The sequence below is a fragment of the Astyanax mexicanus genome, chromosome 14 (assembly GCF_023375975.1).
Source record: "Astyanax mexicanus isolate ESR-SI-001 chromosome 14, AstMex3_surface, whole genome shotgun sequence".
Classification (NCBI taxonomy): domain Eukaryota; kingdom Metazoa; phylum Chordata; class Actinopteri; order Characiformes; family Acestrorhamphidae; genus Astyanax; species Astyanax mexicanus.
Window position 1 is genome coordinate 47,369,590 of NC_064421.1, and position 18,398 is coordinate 47,387,987.

Sequence of the window (18,398 nt, forward strand, 5' to 3'; positions counted from 1 at the left end):
AAGACTTTCTTTTTAAAGTTACACGAGCGTTGGATGTTAATCTACACAGATTTCTCTTCTGAAAACTGTTTATTTGGTTGAGTACATTTATAGAAAGCTTAGATTTACAGAAAGCATAGATTCCAAAATTTCTCCAGCACTAAGGCTGGAGCATTAGCATTAGGCGCTAACCACAAACCTGCACTGAGTAACCGTGAGTGTTCCAGTAAGCCAGGGCGATATTAGCTAGCGGTTCGTCCCACGTAGCTTGTTTTAACACGGTAAACACGCAGAATACAGTCAGATAATACTCACCTCTGACCAGTAAAAGAGCTAGCTCGGTTAGCGGCTAATGCTAATACTGCTCCAGTCTCTGTGTTGGAGAACTAAACTGAAACTCCTGTATAACTCTGTACTTTAGTGGAGTGGCTTTACTGCTCCTTAATACCTGACTGATAGAATTCATACATAAGGAACACCAGATTATAAGGAGCAATGAAGATTTTTGGGAAAATTAAAGCATTTTAAGTGCACCTTATAGTGTGTTGAATATGGTATCTGTGCACTTTCAAAGTTCTCAGTGCCTTGTTTGAAATGTTAGAAACCTTAGAAATTTGTAAATAGTGTAAAAAAAGTGATTAATTTGCATTTAATAATGATAAATGACATAATTGCCAGTGAAAATGAGATCTGAGAACATTGAAGGATAAAAGAACTGTACCCTCACACTCTAAGCTAACGTTTAGCTGATCTATTACATTTGTGTTAAAGAGAAAACGGTCATAAAAGGTTTGCTTGTTCGTTTTTATGATACTCTCCATTTTATGTGTATTATTGCTGAACACTTTTGTAGGTCTAATATTAAAATGAATGGCGGAACATGAGATGAATGAGATGAGAGAGAGAGTTTAAATAGAACGCAGACATTGTGTACAAAGCAAGCTGGACTGAACACCCGTGGACTCCCATAGTGCACCTGTTCTCGGTGCAGCTTGACTGGGGAGGTTCCCCACCATGTGTGTTTAATGTAGTGCTGGAGATAAATGGAGATAAAGATAAATGACTGTAGCCATGACACACTCTCTCTCTCTCTTTCTCTCTCTCTCTCTCTCTCTCTCTCTCTCTTTCTCTCATGGGGTTCTCCCTGGACATGTCCAGAGTGTCAGCTGATGAAGACGGAGCGGCCCAAGCCCAGCACATTTATCATCCGCTGCCTGCAGTGGACCACTGTCATTGAGCGCACCTTCCATGTGGAGACCCCAGAGGAACGGTCAGAAACACTCACACACACTCTCTCTCTTTCTGTTTCTCAGTAACTTTTCTCTGTGATAAATAGGGCTGTTTCTGCATTTTTTAAGATATTAACATATTGTGGTCACGTTAAAGGAGAACTCTGGTGTAAAATGGGCTTTTATTGTAGTAAAACATGATAAAAAGTTCTAACCTTTGATGAATAGCTCACAATTTTTAACAGTTTGTCCAAAACCCTTCAGACTGGGTGATACGGGGCATAATTTCCCCCGATAAATCACTTTTTACACTTTTTACGTTATTCAGCTCAAAATAGCTCCACACCTCCTTACTAGAATCCGGAGAGCCCTGCCATTTAAAAAGAGGCATTAATAACTTTAAAAGTGCAGAAGAAGCTTATTAAACACCACTGTTTCCATCCTATAACGCTACTTGCTTCAGCTCCGAGCGCCGCCATCACTGTACTGATAATAGCATTACATAGACATATACATAGACTCAGCATGGTGTAGCAGTCAGTGCCAGGAGGCAGGCTATGTGGAGTCTATGCAAAGACGTCCGACCTATTATGTTACACATGCTTCACATATTATTTGTCTATGTGTATTTCAATAAATAAATATGATAAGATTTTATCATATCAGTCGAAATATTTGATTTATTATTTTGTTTAGTTCCTGCTATTTTTTTTAAATCTTCCTTTTAAATATTATAGCAATCCCAACACTTTCTTCTGGGTGCAGCTTCAAAAATAAAAAAAAAAATACTTTTACAATAAGTGTACATTACGGGTGTGTTCTCTTCACTTGTATCTAACTCTAAGCTCCTTTCTGCAGGGAGGAGTGGATCAAAGCCATCCAGGCTGTGGCGGACAGTCTGCAGAAACAAGAGGAGGAGATGATGGACTCCTCTCCTGACCCCATGGACATGGAGATGTATCTGACCAAACCTCGACACAAAGTGGTAAGCCATAATCATCAACAGTAAAATAAATAAACGCTTAAGTTCTAACTACAAAACTTCGCTGAAGTGCAGCGTTATACAGGAGTTTCAGTTTAACTAGTTTTCCAGCACGAGTCTTGAAATTAGAGCAGTGTAAGCATTACCCGCTAAGCGCTAGCTCTTTCCACGTTCAGATGTGATTAGTATTATTAGCCTTGTGGCCTGCTGCTAACACTGGCTAGCGCTACTTTCACCATTCAGAGGTGAGTATATCGGACGATAATCTGTGTGTTTTCCATATTAAAACAAGCTACATGCTAATATAAGCTAATATCGCTCTGGTTTACTGAAACACACAGGATTCCTCAATGTAGCGCTTTTGGCGGCATTAGCCACTAACCGCAGCTAGCCTTAGTGGAAATCTGGAAATCTAAGTTTTCAGGAGAGAAATCTGTGTAGTTTAACATCCAGCGCTTGTTTAACTTAAAACATTTATTTATTTATTATTTAGAATTACGGTTTTGTTTATTATATAGCTTCGCTTTACTCCCTTGTTCCTTACTAGTGTCTCATAATGTGCCTTATAATAAATTATGTATGAAAATAGATCAGAAAATAGACGTTCATTAATAGTGCACCTTATAATCCGGTTTGCCTTATACCTTATAAAAATACAGTACTGAAATAAAGTTTAAATAAACTTTTCATTGATATTCTAATTTTTCCAGATGCACTAGTATAAACAGGAAGCTTTATAATCAAGTATTCTCCTTTTCTCCACCTCCATGGTACTCTGAGGAGAGAAGGACCTTCATGAGACTTAAAAATATATATATTTATTCTAAATTTTGAATACACAGAGTGATCCCTGACCTGCTGAGAAACATCTACACCCCTGAGACTCCAGGCGCTTCGCGTGACTCAGATGCGGGAAGCGTTATGCCACATTATGTTACAACAGTGTTTCACACAACATAACACACTTCCCTCTCGGTGTGTTCTCTCACACACATGTGGGTTCCCTGCTGAACTAGATAGTCTGTCTGTTTTGCACATAAACTCTTTTTTTCTTATTTTCTTACTCGATTTCAGGCCCTTGAGTTTCAGAGGTCAAACATGTGTATGTGTATTTTGTGTGGTGTGGGCTGGTGTGGGCTGGGGGTGAGTGTGAATGGAGATGTTGTGTAAATACCTGAGTGTTCTAAGCACAGCAGCTTTGTCACCAAATATAACTCACGCAGCTTCTTGCAGACTATTGTTAGAGCCCGCTTGTTGACGCGTTGGCGTTGTTTTTTTTTTGCCGTTTCAGACTATGCATGACTTTGAATACCTCAAACTCCTTGGGAAAGGCACTTTTGGCAAAGTCATCCTGGTGAAGGAGAAGGCCACAGGGAAATACTACGCCATGAAAATCCTTAAGAAGGAAGTCATAGTAGCAAAAGTAAGTTGGGGTGTGTGATATGATGTGACGGGAATGGAATTGAATGTAGTGGTGTGGTGTCGTATTCTGAGTGGGTATCATGTAAGAGACTTTTAGGACTTTCAGGATGTTGTTTTAGCATAATCATCCTCATCATCATCATCACTGCAATGCAGGCAAATTGTTTGAACTGCTGCTGATGCTGTAGCATTGCCGAGTAACATCACAGTGCTCGGAGGAAAGCGCAGCAACTCGGTTCTGATACATCAGCTCACAGACGCAGCCTTGTGCTCATCCACATCACCCTAGGAGTGATGAGGGGAAAGAGAGAGCGCCATCTACCCACTGTACCCACCCAGAGAGAGCAAAGCCAATAGTGCTCTCTCAGGGCTCCGGTAGCTGATGGCAGGCTGCATGACTGGGATTCGAAGTGATTTTGTTAATGTTTTATGTGTTAAGGATATTTAAGCATTTCATATCTTAGTTTCACATTTCTAAATATTCCTAAAAATAGTTGTGCATGGAATTGAATTATTGTATTGTCATAATATCATTGTATTGTATTGTCATATTGTATTGTAATAAAATAATGGTTTTAAAAGAACAATAATTATTTGTATGACATCTGTCTCTCAGGATGAAGTGGCTCACACACTCACTGAAAACCGTGTGCTCCAGAATTCTAAACACCCCTTCTTGACGGTAAAACACACACACACACACACACACACACACACACACAGCCCTCTAGTGCTTCTTCAGTCTCCTCTCCAGTCTGTGGGATTGAAGTTGTTTTGAAATCAGTACTTTTACTCTTTTACTTAAAGTAAAAATGTAAAAGTAATGTAAGGGGAAATAATAAAGCCATTAAGAAGAAAAGCTTAGGCCACACCCACAGAGTCTATAGTGCACTACCCCCCCTCCCTAAAACACATTTTTCTGAAAGTCATAATGACTTTAATGTTAAAATATTAAAATGATAATGTTTATAATATAATTTGGGATGCACTAAGCTTCTCCCTAGTTTTTCAGCTGCATATATGCCCATTAAAAATGAATGTATTTTACATTTTACAGAACAAAGTAAATATATTAAAGAAGCTTAGTTGGGGGCAGAACGTGTGCAGGTGTGATGGATCACAGTATAAACCAATAAGGAGTCAGAATGTTATGTGTATGTTTATACTTCTCTACATCCAATCACAATCAGATTCTTTCTATCTGGATGGAGAGATTTATCTGGATAGGGGTTTTATTAAACGATGAGAAGCCGGAATGAAAACCAGCTGAAATTAAATAGGAATAGAATGTTTTTCTGTATAATCTTTGCAAATTGCAATTCTCAAATTTTTCAGGGGCTGAAATACTCCTTCCAAACACATGATCGTCTCTGCTTCGTCATGGAGTATGCAAACGGAGGAGAGGTAGGTGAATGAGAATAACATGATCGTATGTTAGCCGGTTGAACTGTTAGCTATTTTAAAATACTAGCCTACGATTGGATGGCATAAATGCATGTCGCTTCTCTTTCCAATAGCTTTTCTTTCACTTGTCGCGGGACCGGGTGTTCTCCGAGGATCGGGCGCGGTTCTATGGTGCTGAAATAGTGTCTGCGCTGGACTACCTGCACTCTGAGAGGAACGTGGTGTACCGGGATCTGAAGGTGAAGACAGTCTTAGAGATAATCATTATTTAATAAATGCAACAGGTTTCCATGATGTAGCTGTGTCATAATCTTGAAAAATACTGTAATATACATTTTTGGCCATACCACCCAGCACTAGCCGTGACTGTTTATTTCTGAGTATTTCAATCGTTCTTTCAATCATTTCTTCCAATCACAACAAGGCCCTCCCACTTCTTTTCTACTGAACTACTAAACACGCTTGGAGGAGAACACTAATTGCCACTAATTTGTGTGCTATTATACACCAGCTTTGGCTTTTAGCATCACCCCTTGTGTGTGTGTGTCTCTCTCTCTCTCTCTCTCTCTCTCAAATCGATGCCATTTCTGTCCCCAGAAAATTGAAAAATTGCACGTATTAATTAATGTGCACACAAAATAACTTTTAATTACATTTTATTATTAAGCATAGTGTCTTGTACATTTACCTAATTCCAAAAGTAAGATATGTAATTAGAATACTGATACCACTCTTTAACTATAATTATTAAAATCCTTCAGAGATGTAGTTTTTATTTGCATTGTTGTGTGACTCCAAATCCCATCTATGCTTTAGAAATATATATATATATATTTAATAATAAATCCATAATATTTAAGTTAATGTACATAACCCTGATCATCTAAAACATCTGGAACATTCTACACAGGAAGTCACATCTACAACGGGAAATTACAAAAGCTGGTTCTTCTGAAAACTATAGGAAGACCATCATTAGTTTTTTTCCTGTATATTTGTCTTTTATCTTATTGTAACGATGACTGAGGAGCTTAATCTTCACACTCAGTCCTGTTACCTAAGTTAAGTTTTTGCCAATTCTATGCTAAAAACTCAGTCCTGTTACTTTAATTCATAACATAAAAAGTAACAGGAGTGTTAAATATCATTGTTATTATTTGAACATGCGGTCAGGCATTTCTTTAAATTAAGGACTTTTAAGAGAAAATCAAAGGAATTATTGAACTTGCTTTTAAACTTAAAAAAATAATAAAAAGTTTAATAAGTGGCACCTTTTCATTGGAATGGCCCCTCTTTATTCTTGTATTTCTTGCTATACTGTACTGTCTCTCTCCTTTTCCCTCTATCTGTTTTTCTTTCTCTCTCGCTCTCTCTCTCCCTCCATCTCTCCCCCCTTACCCTCATCTCTCTACCCCCCCCCCCCCCCCTCTGTAAGCTGTGCTCTGAGGCTGCTAAGGTTGCTGTGAAAGTGCCAGTGTAGCAGGATGGGGCAGTTTTGCTGACTGGTGTGCCTGGGCCTCTGGCCACGTGTGAGCTACAGCTGCCAGGTGACTTTTAGCAGCCCCAGAGAGAGAGAGGACATGCTGATATCAAACCCCTGCAACACACACACACACACACACACACACACACAATTGGAGTGCTTACTCATTACCTATGTTGGGCCAGAGGTGCCCCCTGCTCCTTCATCACTATCTACAGAATCAGAATCGTCATATATCAGTTTCAGTTTGAAGGGATTCGCTGCTCTTCTCCGTGTCTGCTTAAATGAAATCCAGTCTGCTGAAGTCTACCGTGTGTAACAAAGCTAAATTAAACCAAGCGAAGAGATTAGGAAAAGGTCTAATCACGGTTTTTAACTTCTGCAAGGTATAAGATTTCGAGAAATCTCGTCCAGACTGTGCTGAAGTACGATTTTCAGAAGAGAGTAGCATTATTTAGTATTGCAAACTAGGGCTGTAAGATAAATCGCATTACCTGCGTGCAGCAACAGAGGGAGTTCGATCTTTAATCTTTAATCTGGTTCAATCTGCATACTGATCATGTTTAACTTGGCAAAAATGTTCAGTGCACCTTAAAATCCAGTGCTCTTTATGTATGAATTTTACCAGTCAGTTTGTTAGGAGCAGTAAAGCCACTTAAACAGGAGTTGCAGTTTAGTTCTCCTGCAGTATTAGCATTAGCAGCTGATAGCGCTAGCTCTATAGCTGATCAGAGGTGGGTATTATTACTGTAGCCTGCTGCTAACCAAGGCTAGCAGTGCTGGAACAGTATTAACATTAACCGCTATTCGCTCTTGCCATTCTGAAATGAGTATATCAGACTCCTGCGTGTTTCTGTAATAATTTACAAACATGAATTAACCCGTTCAATCACTGGAACATAACAGAGTTATGTTCCAGTGATTGAAAAATTTAAGAATGCTAAGAATAAGAATTAAAAAAGTGTTGTAAATCACAAAGAAGTAGCTTTAATTACTTTGCCTCATTTGTTCTGTAGTGCTGTTTCATTGGCTGGTTCATGATCTATTCTGATGGACAACAGGTCTCAATTAGTGTTCTGTGCAACAAAACATAAAAAAAAAATAAACTAAATGATTGTAATTGATGCAGGATGTGATAGAGTTAAGATATTCAGAATAAACTGTCTTTAAAGTAACACAAGTAAAGATAATACAACTTAAATCAATATTAACTTAAATAGTATACCACTCTAATTGTCTGGCATCCATCCTGCTGTTAGAAGTTTTAGAAGTACTGGTGATACCCACAGAGTCTGAATAGTCAGTTCTTTTCTTGGATAGAATTTCTCTGTATCTCAAATATCTTCTTTCTTTTCTCTTTCGGACTCCCTTAGTTGGAAAATCTGATGCTGGACAAAGATGGCCACATAAAGATCACAGACTTTGGGCTTTGTAAGGAGGGCATAAAGGACGGGGCCACCATGAAGACCTTCTGTGGAACTCCAGAGTATCTGGCTCCTGAGGTACCGGCACTCACACACTCTAAATCACTCTTTATCACACTCAAACACATCAGTTTTACAGATTCATGCAGATGAGATCATATCCTTTCTCTTTCATGAGAATGTTTTATTGCGATTATACCACAGTTTCATTATCACTGTTTATTGAAAGATTTTGATTTTGTTAAAGAGGAGGAGGAGACCATACGATCTGTTTGGTTATAAACACTTTGCTGCTCTGTAGCTGTGCTGTTTGGCTTGTAAGCGCCGCATCGTTGCTAGGCTAGCGCAGTGGCCTCTATTATCGGCCATTTGGCCAGTGGCAAGACCTGCGGAATTACAAGGGTCCACCTTACGTTCAACTAAAAAAACTCTGTTAACTACAAAAAATATGTACTTAAGCTTTTATTTTATTGGTTGCTGATAATGTGTGTAATAATGCGTATTTTTGAATCGCTGGGCTTATTTATTTGTGGGACTGCGTCTTTGCCCAGTGCTGCCTGTTGGAGACATGGCTTAGTGTTTCTGCACTGTGCCTCTATAGGATCCAGCAGCTCCCAGTGCTGTATAATGACATCGCATTTAGTTTGTATTTGGTTTGTAAGCGCTGCATTGTTGCTAGATTACCTGTATGTGGTGGAGTAATACATGGAGAGCTTCGGTTACGGTGCATTACCGGCTGATAATGTCACTCATAGAACGCCTCTCAGCCAATCACATTGCAGGGTCGGAACTAACTGTGGTATAATTAAAGTCTCGTTGCTGTTTTTCCTTCTCAGTTTACTTTGAAATGTTGGTGGCTGCGGGTGATTCTGAAGATGAAAGAGGTTTTTAAGAAGTAGACGTTGTATGGGAGTGTAGCAGAGCTTTTGTGTTCTGGATTCATTAAGAGTTAATGATTTATCCTGCCAGAAAGCCTGAGGTGTAGACTCGCCGTCTGTAGATGCAGAGGGCAAGTGGAGAGGGCAGGAATGTTGGGGTGTGGCACGGCGCTCGCCATTGCGTGCAGGTATGGCACTTTGACAGTAACGTGATACAGTATTGTGTGTGAGTGAGTAAGTAAGTGTGTGTGTGTGTGTGTCTGTCCACCTCCAGCCTGAGGAATGTTTCCGGGAGAACAGTGCTTGTGTTGACACAGTTGCGGGCTCGTTGTTTTTAGCCTCCATTTTGGAATTTGCTGGGAGATGGGTTCGCCACAGCCTGGAGAAACGTGAGCTTCAGGGCCTGGCGTGAGCAGGACTGACCATCACAGTCCCAGCTGCTCTCTGGGTACAGACGAACCGCCTGCTCACAGCTGGCCTGCATGCTTCCTGTCTGATCGGGGTTGGAGATGCCTCCATAGATTAGATTACTTCCATTATTTTAGCTACTGTAGTATTACTTTAAAAATAAAGTCTAATTATGATTTATAGAGCACAATAATTGATTGTGGTAATGGATAGTTCTGGTGAAAACAGGAGAGTTGAGGTGCACATTGAATTCTGCCGTGATTTGATCAGCCGTGGTTTTATGGAGTTTTTTGGATACAATCCGGATTAGCACCCGAACATCCCTTTCAGACAGCTTCCTTTTTCAGCGTCCACAGTTAATCCTGTTGGATGTGATTGGTCCTTCTTGGTGTTATGCTGACATTACCCTGGATACCGTGGCTCTTGATGCATCACAAAGACTTGCTGTCTTGGTCCCAGATGCTCCAGCAAGATGTGCACTAACAATTTGTCCTCTTTTGAACTCTGGTATGTCACCCAAAATGTTGTGTGCATTACCAGGCTGCTCCAATTTACCCATGAAACCTCACACACTAAAATGACAGGTGTCAAGTACCCCTGGACAGACCCCCTCTCGACCCAGCTTTAAAAGTCAATACTCAATACTATATTTATATTTCAATACTCAAGGCTTGAAGACAGTGAGATAAAAAAGTATGGATTCTCTTGAAGTGAATTCCTCCTACCAGAATTCAGTGACAAGATAATAAGAGAATAAGGATCTGTAGAGGATAACTGTAGAGGAGCTTGAAAGAGCTCCTTCAAACAGTTGGGAGAAACTTTTCACATGTCAATCACTAGTCATCATTCTGAGAGCACCATACTCACAGTGAAGCATGGTGGTGGTAGCATCAAGCTCATACAGAGCAGGTCTCAAAGTTCTCAAAGAAGAACCTACAAGAGACTGGGTGAAAGTTCACCCTTCAAAGTGTCATTAACATACTGAATGCTTTAGAAAGCCCAGTCAGACCCCAGACCTTAATCTGATTGAGAGTCTGTGGCCAGGCTGGGAATTTGCTCGTCACCAACTGTTCCCACATGACGAAATTTGAGCAATATTACCATGAAGAGTGGCCAAAAATATGAGGATCCAGATGTGCGATGTTCATTGAGACATATCTCAAAAGACTTGCAGCTGTAATTGCAGCCAAAGGTGTTTCCACTCTGGGATCTGAAGACATGTTCACCTATCAAAAACCTGCTTTTTTGTGTAGTGTTAAAGTCTATAAAAAAACATTTTCTTCATAGAACACAGAAGCCCACACTTAATAAGAAGCAATAGTTTAGCTGCTTAAATCATTTTATTCCATTTATTTATTCCATTCTGTTAAGTAAACCCATCATGATAATTATTTCAATTACTTATTCTACTATATATGTACATAGCCTTAGTTATTTATTCTAACCTCAGTACTGCCCTTTATGTTTTTGTTAGCAAAAATAAATACATTTGTCCAAACACAAACAGTTCTCGAGACCATAATGGCTAGTAATGGATGGTAATGGCAAGTAATGTATGTGATATTATATTTTTTTCATTTCTTTTTCTAAAAACAGTAAAAAGTAGTACCCTGATGTGATAATTAGGGGTGGTTGATATGGTACTATATTATATGGCACGAAACCTGTCCGGACACCTGTCAGACCCCCACACATCCGCTCACCTGAGCCCCCTCCCCCCTGTTTTCTCTTAGCGTCGGTACACCCCCACAACCCCGATACTGTTGACATGACAACGGTGCCCCACCGCTGGAGACTTCAGGGGGCGTTGCCATGGCGACCGGGTGGCCTCTCCAGAGGGCCGTCCAGGCAGTGTTACAGGTTGTTCCGCTGTAAACAATGACCTTGTTGTTTGTGTGTGGAGCTCTGGAATGCTGTTACGTCTGGGAATATTCCACCGGCCGAGAGAAAGAGGGAGAGAGGGGGAGAGAGAGAGAGAGAGAAACTAAGAGAGGGAGAGAGAGAGATGGGTTGAGAGTTATGGAGTGAGAAATGGTCAGTCCAGATGATTCACCCAGAGATGTTCACTGTCTAGGGTGATAGGAAAGTTCTGCTTGCTCACATGCAGAAAAGGAAGAGCCTTTTGTGTTAATGGAAGTTGGAAATGTAAAGGCGAAGAAAAAAAATATAGACCAATCGCAGATCTCATAATATACATTCACTCTGTTCATTTACTTGTGATGTGTGTGCATCTTTTTGTTTATTAAATCATAAATTAAGAGTGGTAAAAAAAAACAAATCTGTAGAAATATTGTATTTAATATATATATTTTTTACGATACCCAATATTTATGATTTGTTTTTTAGACAAATATAAAATGAAATAGTATTCCGTTAGATACTTGTGTTATACACTTTTGCTCTGAGTGGTCTAGTGAACTAAAGCGCTGACACTATGGTCGGAAGATCGCTGGTTCGAATCCTGGTCATGCAGCTTGTCATCAGCTGCCAGAGCCCTGAAAGAGCACAACTGGCCTTGCTCTCTCTCTGGGTGGGTACAGTAGATGGCGCACTTCTTTCCCCTGATCACTCCTAGGGTGATCAGCACAAGGCTGCGTCTGTGAGCTGATGTATCAGAACCGAGTTGCGGCGCTTTCCTTGCGGTAATGCTGCATCAGCAGCAGTTATAAAAGAGGCGGAGTCTGACTTCACGTGTGTCGGAGGATGCATTTAATTGTCTTCATGCTCCTGGTTTTGGGGTATCACTGGTGATAGCGGGAGCACCAGTGTTTGCTTGTTTTTTTTTGTTTTGTTTTTTAGCAAAGATGAAATCCACAATATTTAGTAATTCAGTAATTACAAATTCATTGCCATAAATGTTTCACAATGTCTTTTAAGTTCCTGCTGTCTGTGAGATCAGTGCACAGTGTTTGTGTTTGACTATTTCGCACTGGAAGCTGTTTTTAATTGAAGCGTACACTTGGGTATACTCCATTAGGTTGTGTACTTCTGTCTCCACCACTCAGAGGTCACGGTTAGAGCACAGCCTGTCCTCTCTGAGTAACCAGGTCTGCCAGTCTCAGTGGTCACTCTCTCATTCTGCCCCTCTCTCTCTCGCGCTTTCGCTCTCGCGCTCTCTCTGCCCCGGGGGCCGGTGTAACCATGTAAGCCCAGTCAGGCTCATGCTTACGTGGGTGAGGGCTGAGCTTTGGCTCCTGGGCTCCTGGCAGCTCCACAGCTGTGTCGCTCTTCTACATATAAGGGGGCAGCTGCAGGCCCAGCTGTCTCTCTCTCTCTTTCTCTCTCTCTCTCTGTCTCTCTCTCTCTGTGAGTCACACGACAGCAGCGCTGGAAATAGAGAGCAGCCAGTAATCCAAGCAGCGCGCCGGCTTCACCTTACCACTGACCACATAGTCTCCCCCTCAGAGAGCATAGTGTTCAGGTTGCCCTGCTCACTCAACCAGGCAGGGCTGTGCTGGGATTCCACACATACACACACACACACAGATACACACACATACACACACAGGGGGCATATGCATGCTGTGTTACCCATATACAAACACTCAACCTCACTGTACCCCTACTATAACCTCAAAGTCCTCTCATGCATATTTCACGCCCACACACACACACACACACACACACACACACACTCTTCACCACACCACAGGCACGCATCCACACATCCGCACTTGTCAGGTCACATGACTTTAGTTTTTTCACGCTCATATAAAATACTTTTAAAATCTTTTAAATGCTAATTATATACAGTTACATTCAGTTTTTTATTTAGTATTTTTATTGAAAATTTGTTCTGCACTTCAGTGCTCTGAGTGATCCAGCGGGCTAAGGCTCTGCCACTATGATCGATAGTTCGCTGGTTCGAATCCCAGTCATGCAGCTTGCCATCAGCTGCTGGAGCCCTGAGAGAGAGCACAATTGGCCTTGCACTTTCGCCCCACATCACATCTGTGAGCTGATGTATTAAGCTGTGATGCTACTAGGCAATGCTGCGTCAGTAAAAGTTCTAAAAGAGGCGGAGTCTGACTTCACATGTGTCGGAGGAGGCGTGTGCTAGTCTTCTTTACCCTCCTGGAGTCGGGGCATCACTAGTGATTTGGCCATGTAAATTTGGGAGAAAATGTGAGGAGAATTAGAAATAAATAAAAAATAATAATAATTGTGATGCAACTTACTCATTTAAACAGAACCAATAGCAGAACCTATAACTTCACAGTACTCTTGTGCATATTTCAGGCCCACACACACACACTTCACCACACACTTCTTCAGGTCACATGGCTTTTCTCTGTTGTCATGCATATGCGCCTCCATCCTCTCCTGTTAAACACCAGCATCATATGTAATACTTAGCCGGCTATCTATGTACCTATTTTGGGTGTAGTTTCCACGTTTGCCTCACTTAACCCGCAGTACCTCAAAGCTCTCTTTGTTTCCTCCCCAGCCTGTGCTTCTTTTCTTAGATTTACCTCAGTCCTTCCATACTGAGCTCTCTTCCATTATAGCCATACCTGACACCAGTCACTGAAGCCGGATATCCCAGTTCACGCGGATTCTTCCTTCCTTTTTTTAACTGTCAACAGTCTGTAATGAAAGGCCACAAATAGTTTGTGACTGCATGTGTCTTAAAGTGAACTGAGGCCACCCCTTAGTGCTGCTGGGTCTTAGCAGGTGAAATTTTTGATTGTTATCCAAGTCTCTAGAGTCCAATCTAATAATGCATAAACTTCCACAGTGCAGGCTAGAAAAAGTAAGTGAATAGACTCTTTGGGAAGAGAAGACTTGTCAGTAACCAGGCTTTGTGTGTGTTTTTGTGATGGACAAAGCAATTGTGAAAACAACACTTCCAACTTTATCTCCTTAATTTTGGATGGATGGATGAATGGATGGATCTAGAGCTGCAGGAAATATCAATTAAGCATCGTCATTGTGATGTGCGCATGCCCAATAGTCACATCGCTTAATTGACTTAAGGCAATTAAATCAAACACGTCATGTTGCAATGCTTTGATTCTTGACACAAGAAGTAGACACAAGATACACAGTGCTGTCTCTGTGTCTGTGTGAGTAACAGGCTGCAGCTGCCTGAGAAGCGCGAGGAGGGGGGGCAGGATTAAACACGAGTTAACCGCACGCAAGGCCTCCATTAACATGGTTGGGCACGTGCTTGTAAAAACGTGAGCATGTGTGGAAAGCTGTGCACCTCAGAGTCCAGCACAGTTTTGCAGCGTAGATATTTCCAGCTACAGCTAAATTCATGCTTTTATCACTCTTATTTACCTTTTAAAAAGACATTTAAATGCCTGATTAAAGGGCTGATTACTGTTGTTTTGCTCTTTTTCTCGGGTTTTGAGAGCTCGGCGTTGAGCTCTTGATTTGTTTGGATGCGAGACAGCACGATAAATCTCTTCAACATAGATTTATCGATGACTACATTTTTTATTTTTGGCGCTAGTTCCCTTTAATATGACCCAAATTACTAGCTTTTTTACGACCAAATAACACAGTTCCATCAAGCCAGCCTGACTGAGCTCTTACTCAGCTAAAGCAGCACATCAGCAGTGCTCATCTCACATCCACAGCGCTCGATATCTGCAGGCAGAGTCCCTGCTGATAAAATATTTTGGGCTCCGGAGGGAAACACTATCTCCAGCCCCTGCTGCCAGGCGGGAGTCCTGCCTGGCCGCAAGCTCCCTGAGAACTGGAACAGGGCCTCCCTCGCCAAATCAAAATACATTTATAGGCTGACTGCAAGAAGTACATCTCTGTAAATGAGCCTGGTGTGACTATGATGTAATGGTTTATTGACTACTGGTCCCTTTAGAGATGCTGTTGAAGGGCCTTCGTTTTACTTCCTTTCCTGTTTTCTGACGTATTGCTTTAGCGTAAGCAGGGCTTTCACATGCTGATGTTGACCGATCATGTTCTGAAAGAAGCATCTGTGTGTTCGTTAGGGAAGAACGCAGGTTCAGAGAAAGTTTAGAAGCCCTGCCAATGCTCTTTACAAAGTGTGTGTGTGTGTCTGTGTGTTTGTTCAATAATGACTGAAGTCTAAAGTTGCATTTGCAACCTTTAACTATAGGTCAATTCTAAGTGATTCCGTACAGAGCACAATGATAACAAATCAAAATCAAGCTTAATTTAATATTTTACCTTGACTATGATTAATGGACAGTTATTTTATCACCACAATGTTCATTGGTAGCAGTAGGACGTTTTTAAGATGACACAAGGACACACATTACGTACAGTTCTAACAAAAAGATTACACAAGATTACGTTAGTTAAAGGTTATGAACATGGGCTGTAAAGAATTTTCAATTAATCGATCAGCCTATATATGAAAGTTTTGTTAAAATTTACATTTAATGAAATTAATGAGCAGGTCTCCTAATACTTATAGTCCATATATTGTATGACACCATGATACAAATACAGACCATTTCATTTTCTGAATCAGTTTCTCTGATTTTGTTATTTATAGGTTTATGTTTGAGTAAAATGAACATTGTTGTTTTATTCTATAAACTACAGACAACATTTCTCCCGAATTCCAAATTAAAATATTGTAATTTAGAGCATTTATTTGCGGAAAATGAGAAATGGCTGGAATAACAAAAAAAAAAAAAGATGCAGAGCTTTCAGACCTCAAATAATGCAAAGAAAACAAGTTCATATTCATAAAGTTTTAAGAGTTCAGAAATAATCAATATTTGGTGGAATAATCCTGGTGGTTTTTAATCACAGTTTTTTTCATGCATCTTGGCATCATGTTCTCCTCCACCAGTCTTACACACTGCTTTTGGATAACTTTATGCTGCTTTACTCCTGGTGCAAAAAATCAAGCAGTTCAGTTTGGTGGTTTGATGGTTTGTGATCATCCATCTTCCTCTTGATTATATTCCAGAGGTTTTCAATTTGGTAAAATCAAAGAAAATCATCATTTTTAAGTGGTCGCTTATTTTATTTTTTTCCAGAGCTGTATACTAGAAATACCCAACCAGCCACACCATACTCAGCCTGTGGGTCATAGTGAAGACGGTTTGAGATGATTTTGAGTGAATTATAGACTGATGTGGCCTGTTAATGCTTTTCGATGTGCTGCAGTGCCCTCTAGTGTCACAAACAGGAGCAGAAATACAGAGCTGAGCAGCAGCAGCTGGGATTCAGGGATCTGGGATTGATCTGCAGCTGGGCGGCTGGTGGTTGTCGGTGGTTATGGGTTCTAGACAGTACAGCTGGTACAGAATGAGTGAATGTGAGGCTGCCTCTCTGCCCTGTGGCCGTTTTAATGCGTCAGAGATGAACATGGTAATTTTCAGAGTATGAAAGAAGCACTATAGTACTGTAAATAACCACGTCCTATGGGTCAATGTCATATAAGGATTTTCAGTGAACCAATTTTAAAACTAAGAGTATATATTGCAAGTGTTTAGACATTAAAAATATACATTTATAAATTAAAATACAAAAAGAACATCAACTTTCTTTGATTTTTACCAAATTGAAAACCTCTGGAATATAATCAAGAGGAAGATGGATGATCACAAACCATCAAACCACCAAACTGAACTGCTTGAATTTTTGCACCAGGAGCGTAAAGCATAAAGTTATCCAAAAGCAGTGTGTAAGACTGGTGGAGGAGAACATGATGCCAACATGCATGAAGAAAAAAATGATTAAAAACCAACCAGGGTTATTCCACCAAATTTTCTGAAATTTTCTGCTCTAAATAAATGCTCTAAATGACTAATATTTTTATTTGGGAGAAATGTTGTCTGTAGTTTATAGAATCAAACAACAATGTTCATTTTACTAAATGAAAAATATAAATAGCAAAATCTCTCTCTTCACTTTTTCCAGAGCTGTATATATTTGTATATGTATATTTTATGGGATTTAGGATTAACTTATTTAAATACCTTCTTATTTTATATAAATTACTAAAAGTAATGCATTCTGCAGAGTAGCTCTAAACTAAGATGTTTCTGTGGTTCTGTGTTACAGGTACTAGAGGATAACGATTACGGCCGTGCTGTAGACTGGTGGGGGCTGGGCGTGGTGATGTATGAGATGATGTGTGGACGCCTTCCTTTCTACAACCAGGATCACGAGCGTCTGTTCGAGCTCATTCTCATGGAGGACATCCGTTTCCCCCGGACTCTCGCTCCCGAGGGCAAGTCTCTCCTCTCCGGGCTCCTCAAGAAAGACCCTAAACAACGGTGAGCATCTTCTCACTTTTCACTATGATCGGGAGATATCTCTCGAATCTCGTTCATGTAGCTTGTAGCCATCAGCTGCCGGAGCCCTGAGAGAGCACAATTGTCTTTGCTCTCTCTGGGTGAGTACAGTACAGTAGATGGCACTCTCTCTTTCCCCTCATCACTCATAGGGTGATGTGGATCAGCACAAGGCTGCGTCTGTGAGCTGATGTATCAGAACCGAGTCGCTGCGCTGCTTTCCTCCGAGCGTTAGCGCTGTGATGCTACTCGGAAATGCTACAGCATCAGCAACAGCTTAAAAAGAGGCGGAGTCTGACTTCACATGTATCGGTGGAAGCGTGTGCTAGTTAATCTTCACCCTCCTGGTGTTGGGGAGATTCACAAGTTATAGGGGGAGTCCTAATGAGTAGGTTGGATAATCGGTCTTGTAAATTGGGGAGATTTAAAAACAATGAATACAGTCTGTTTTGCCAAATTTAAGGCATGTTATATTTGTTATATGGAAGCACAAGCTCTTCTGCAGTGATGTTCAGCTTTTATTAGTTAAGCAAAATGAGGGTGACTAGAATATAGAACTGTACTGCTCAGTGGTGCACTCTGTGGATTCTCCAGCAGGTGATGCTATTGGCCCACAAGCTGCTTTTGATTCAGAATGAGAGAGAAAAAGTTTTTTTAAGTACATTCATTAAATCCTCGTCAACATCCAGAAATCTGATTAGTTGTAGTTTTAGGTGAAATTTATATAAATAGGAAACATCCTACTTATACACCAACTTAATTCCAGATCTTCTGATTTATATAGGAATTATATATATACTGACCAGAAAACTTTCCCTTTCTGAACTTGATTTGGAAGATTGGATGTATACTAATCAATACAATGTCAATAAAAAGTTTATCTGACTACTTTCTCCATGATTTTGAACTCTCCTTTTGATGCTTTTGTGTGTTTTGTGTATCATAG

The 18,398-nt window shown here is 40.5% G+C and overlaps 1 protein-coding gene and 1 long non-coding RNA gene across 2 annotated transcripts in view; both read left to right on the plus strand.

Annotated features, from left to right (window-relative positions):
• The window catches only part of LOC125780990 (uncharacterized), a 74,056-nt gene that overhangs the window by 50,027 nt on the left and 5,631 nt on the right, over window positions 1–18,398 (plus strand). The window lies entirely within an intron of this gene.
• akt1 (v-akt murine thymoma viral oncogene homolog 1) overlaps window positions 1–18,398 on the plus strand; it is a 66,638-nt gene that overhangs the window by 42,609 nt on the left and 5,631 nt on the right. Inside the window, exons 4-11 of the mRNA XM_022672583.2 lie at window positions 1,138–1,249; window positions 2,067–2,193; window positions 3,482–3,613; window positions 4,229–4,294; window positions 4,948–5,016; window positions 5,130–5,255; window positions 7,873–8,001; window positions 17,220–17,434. Coding sequence (XP_022528304.1) covers window positions 1,138–1,249; window positions 2,067–2,193; window positions 3,482–3,613; window positions 4,229–4,294; window positions 4,948–5,016; window positions 5,130–5,255; window positions 7,873–8,001; window positions 17,220–17,434 — 976 coding nt within the window. The remainder of the gene's footprint in view (window positions 1–1,137; window positions 1,250–2,066; window positions 2,194–3,481; window positions 3,614–4,228; window positions 4,295–4,947; window positions 5,017–5,129; window positions 5,256–7,872; window positions 8,002–17,219; window positions 17,435–18,398) is intronic.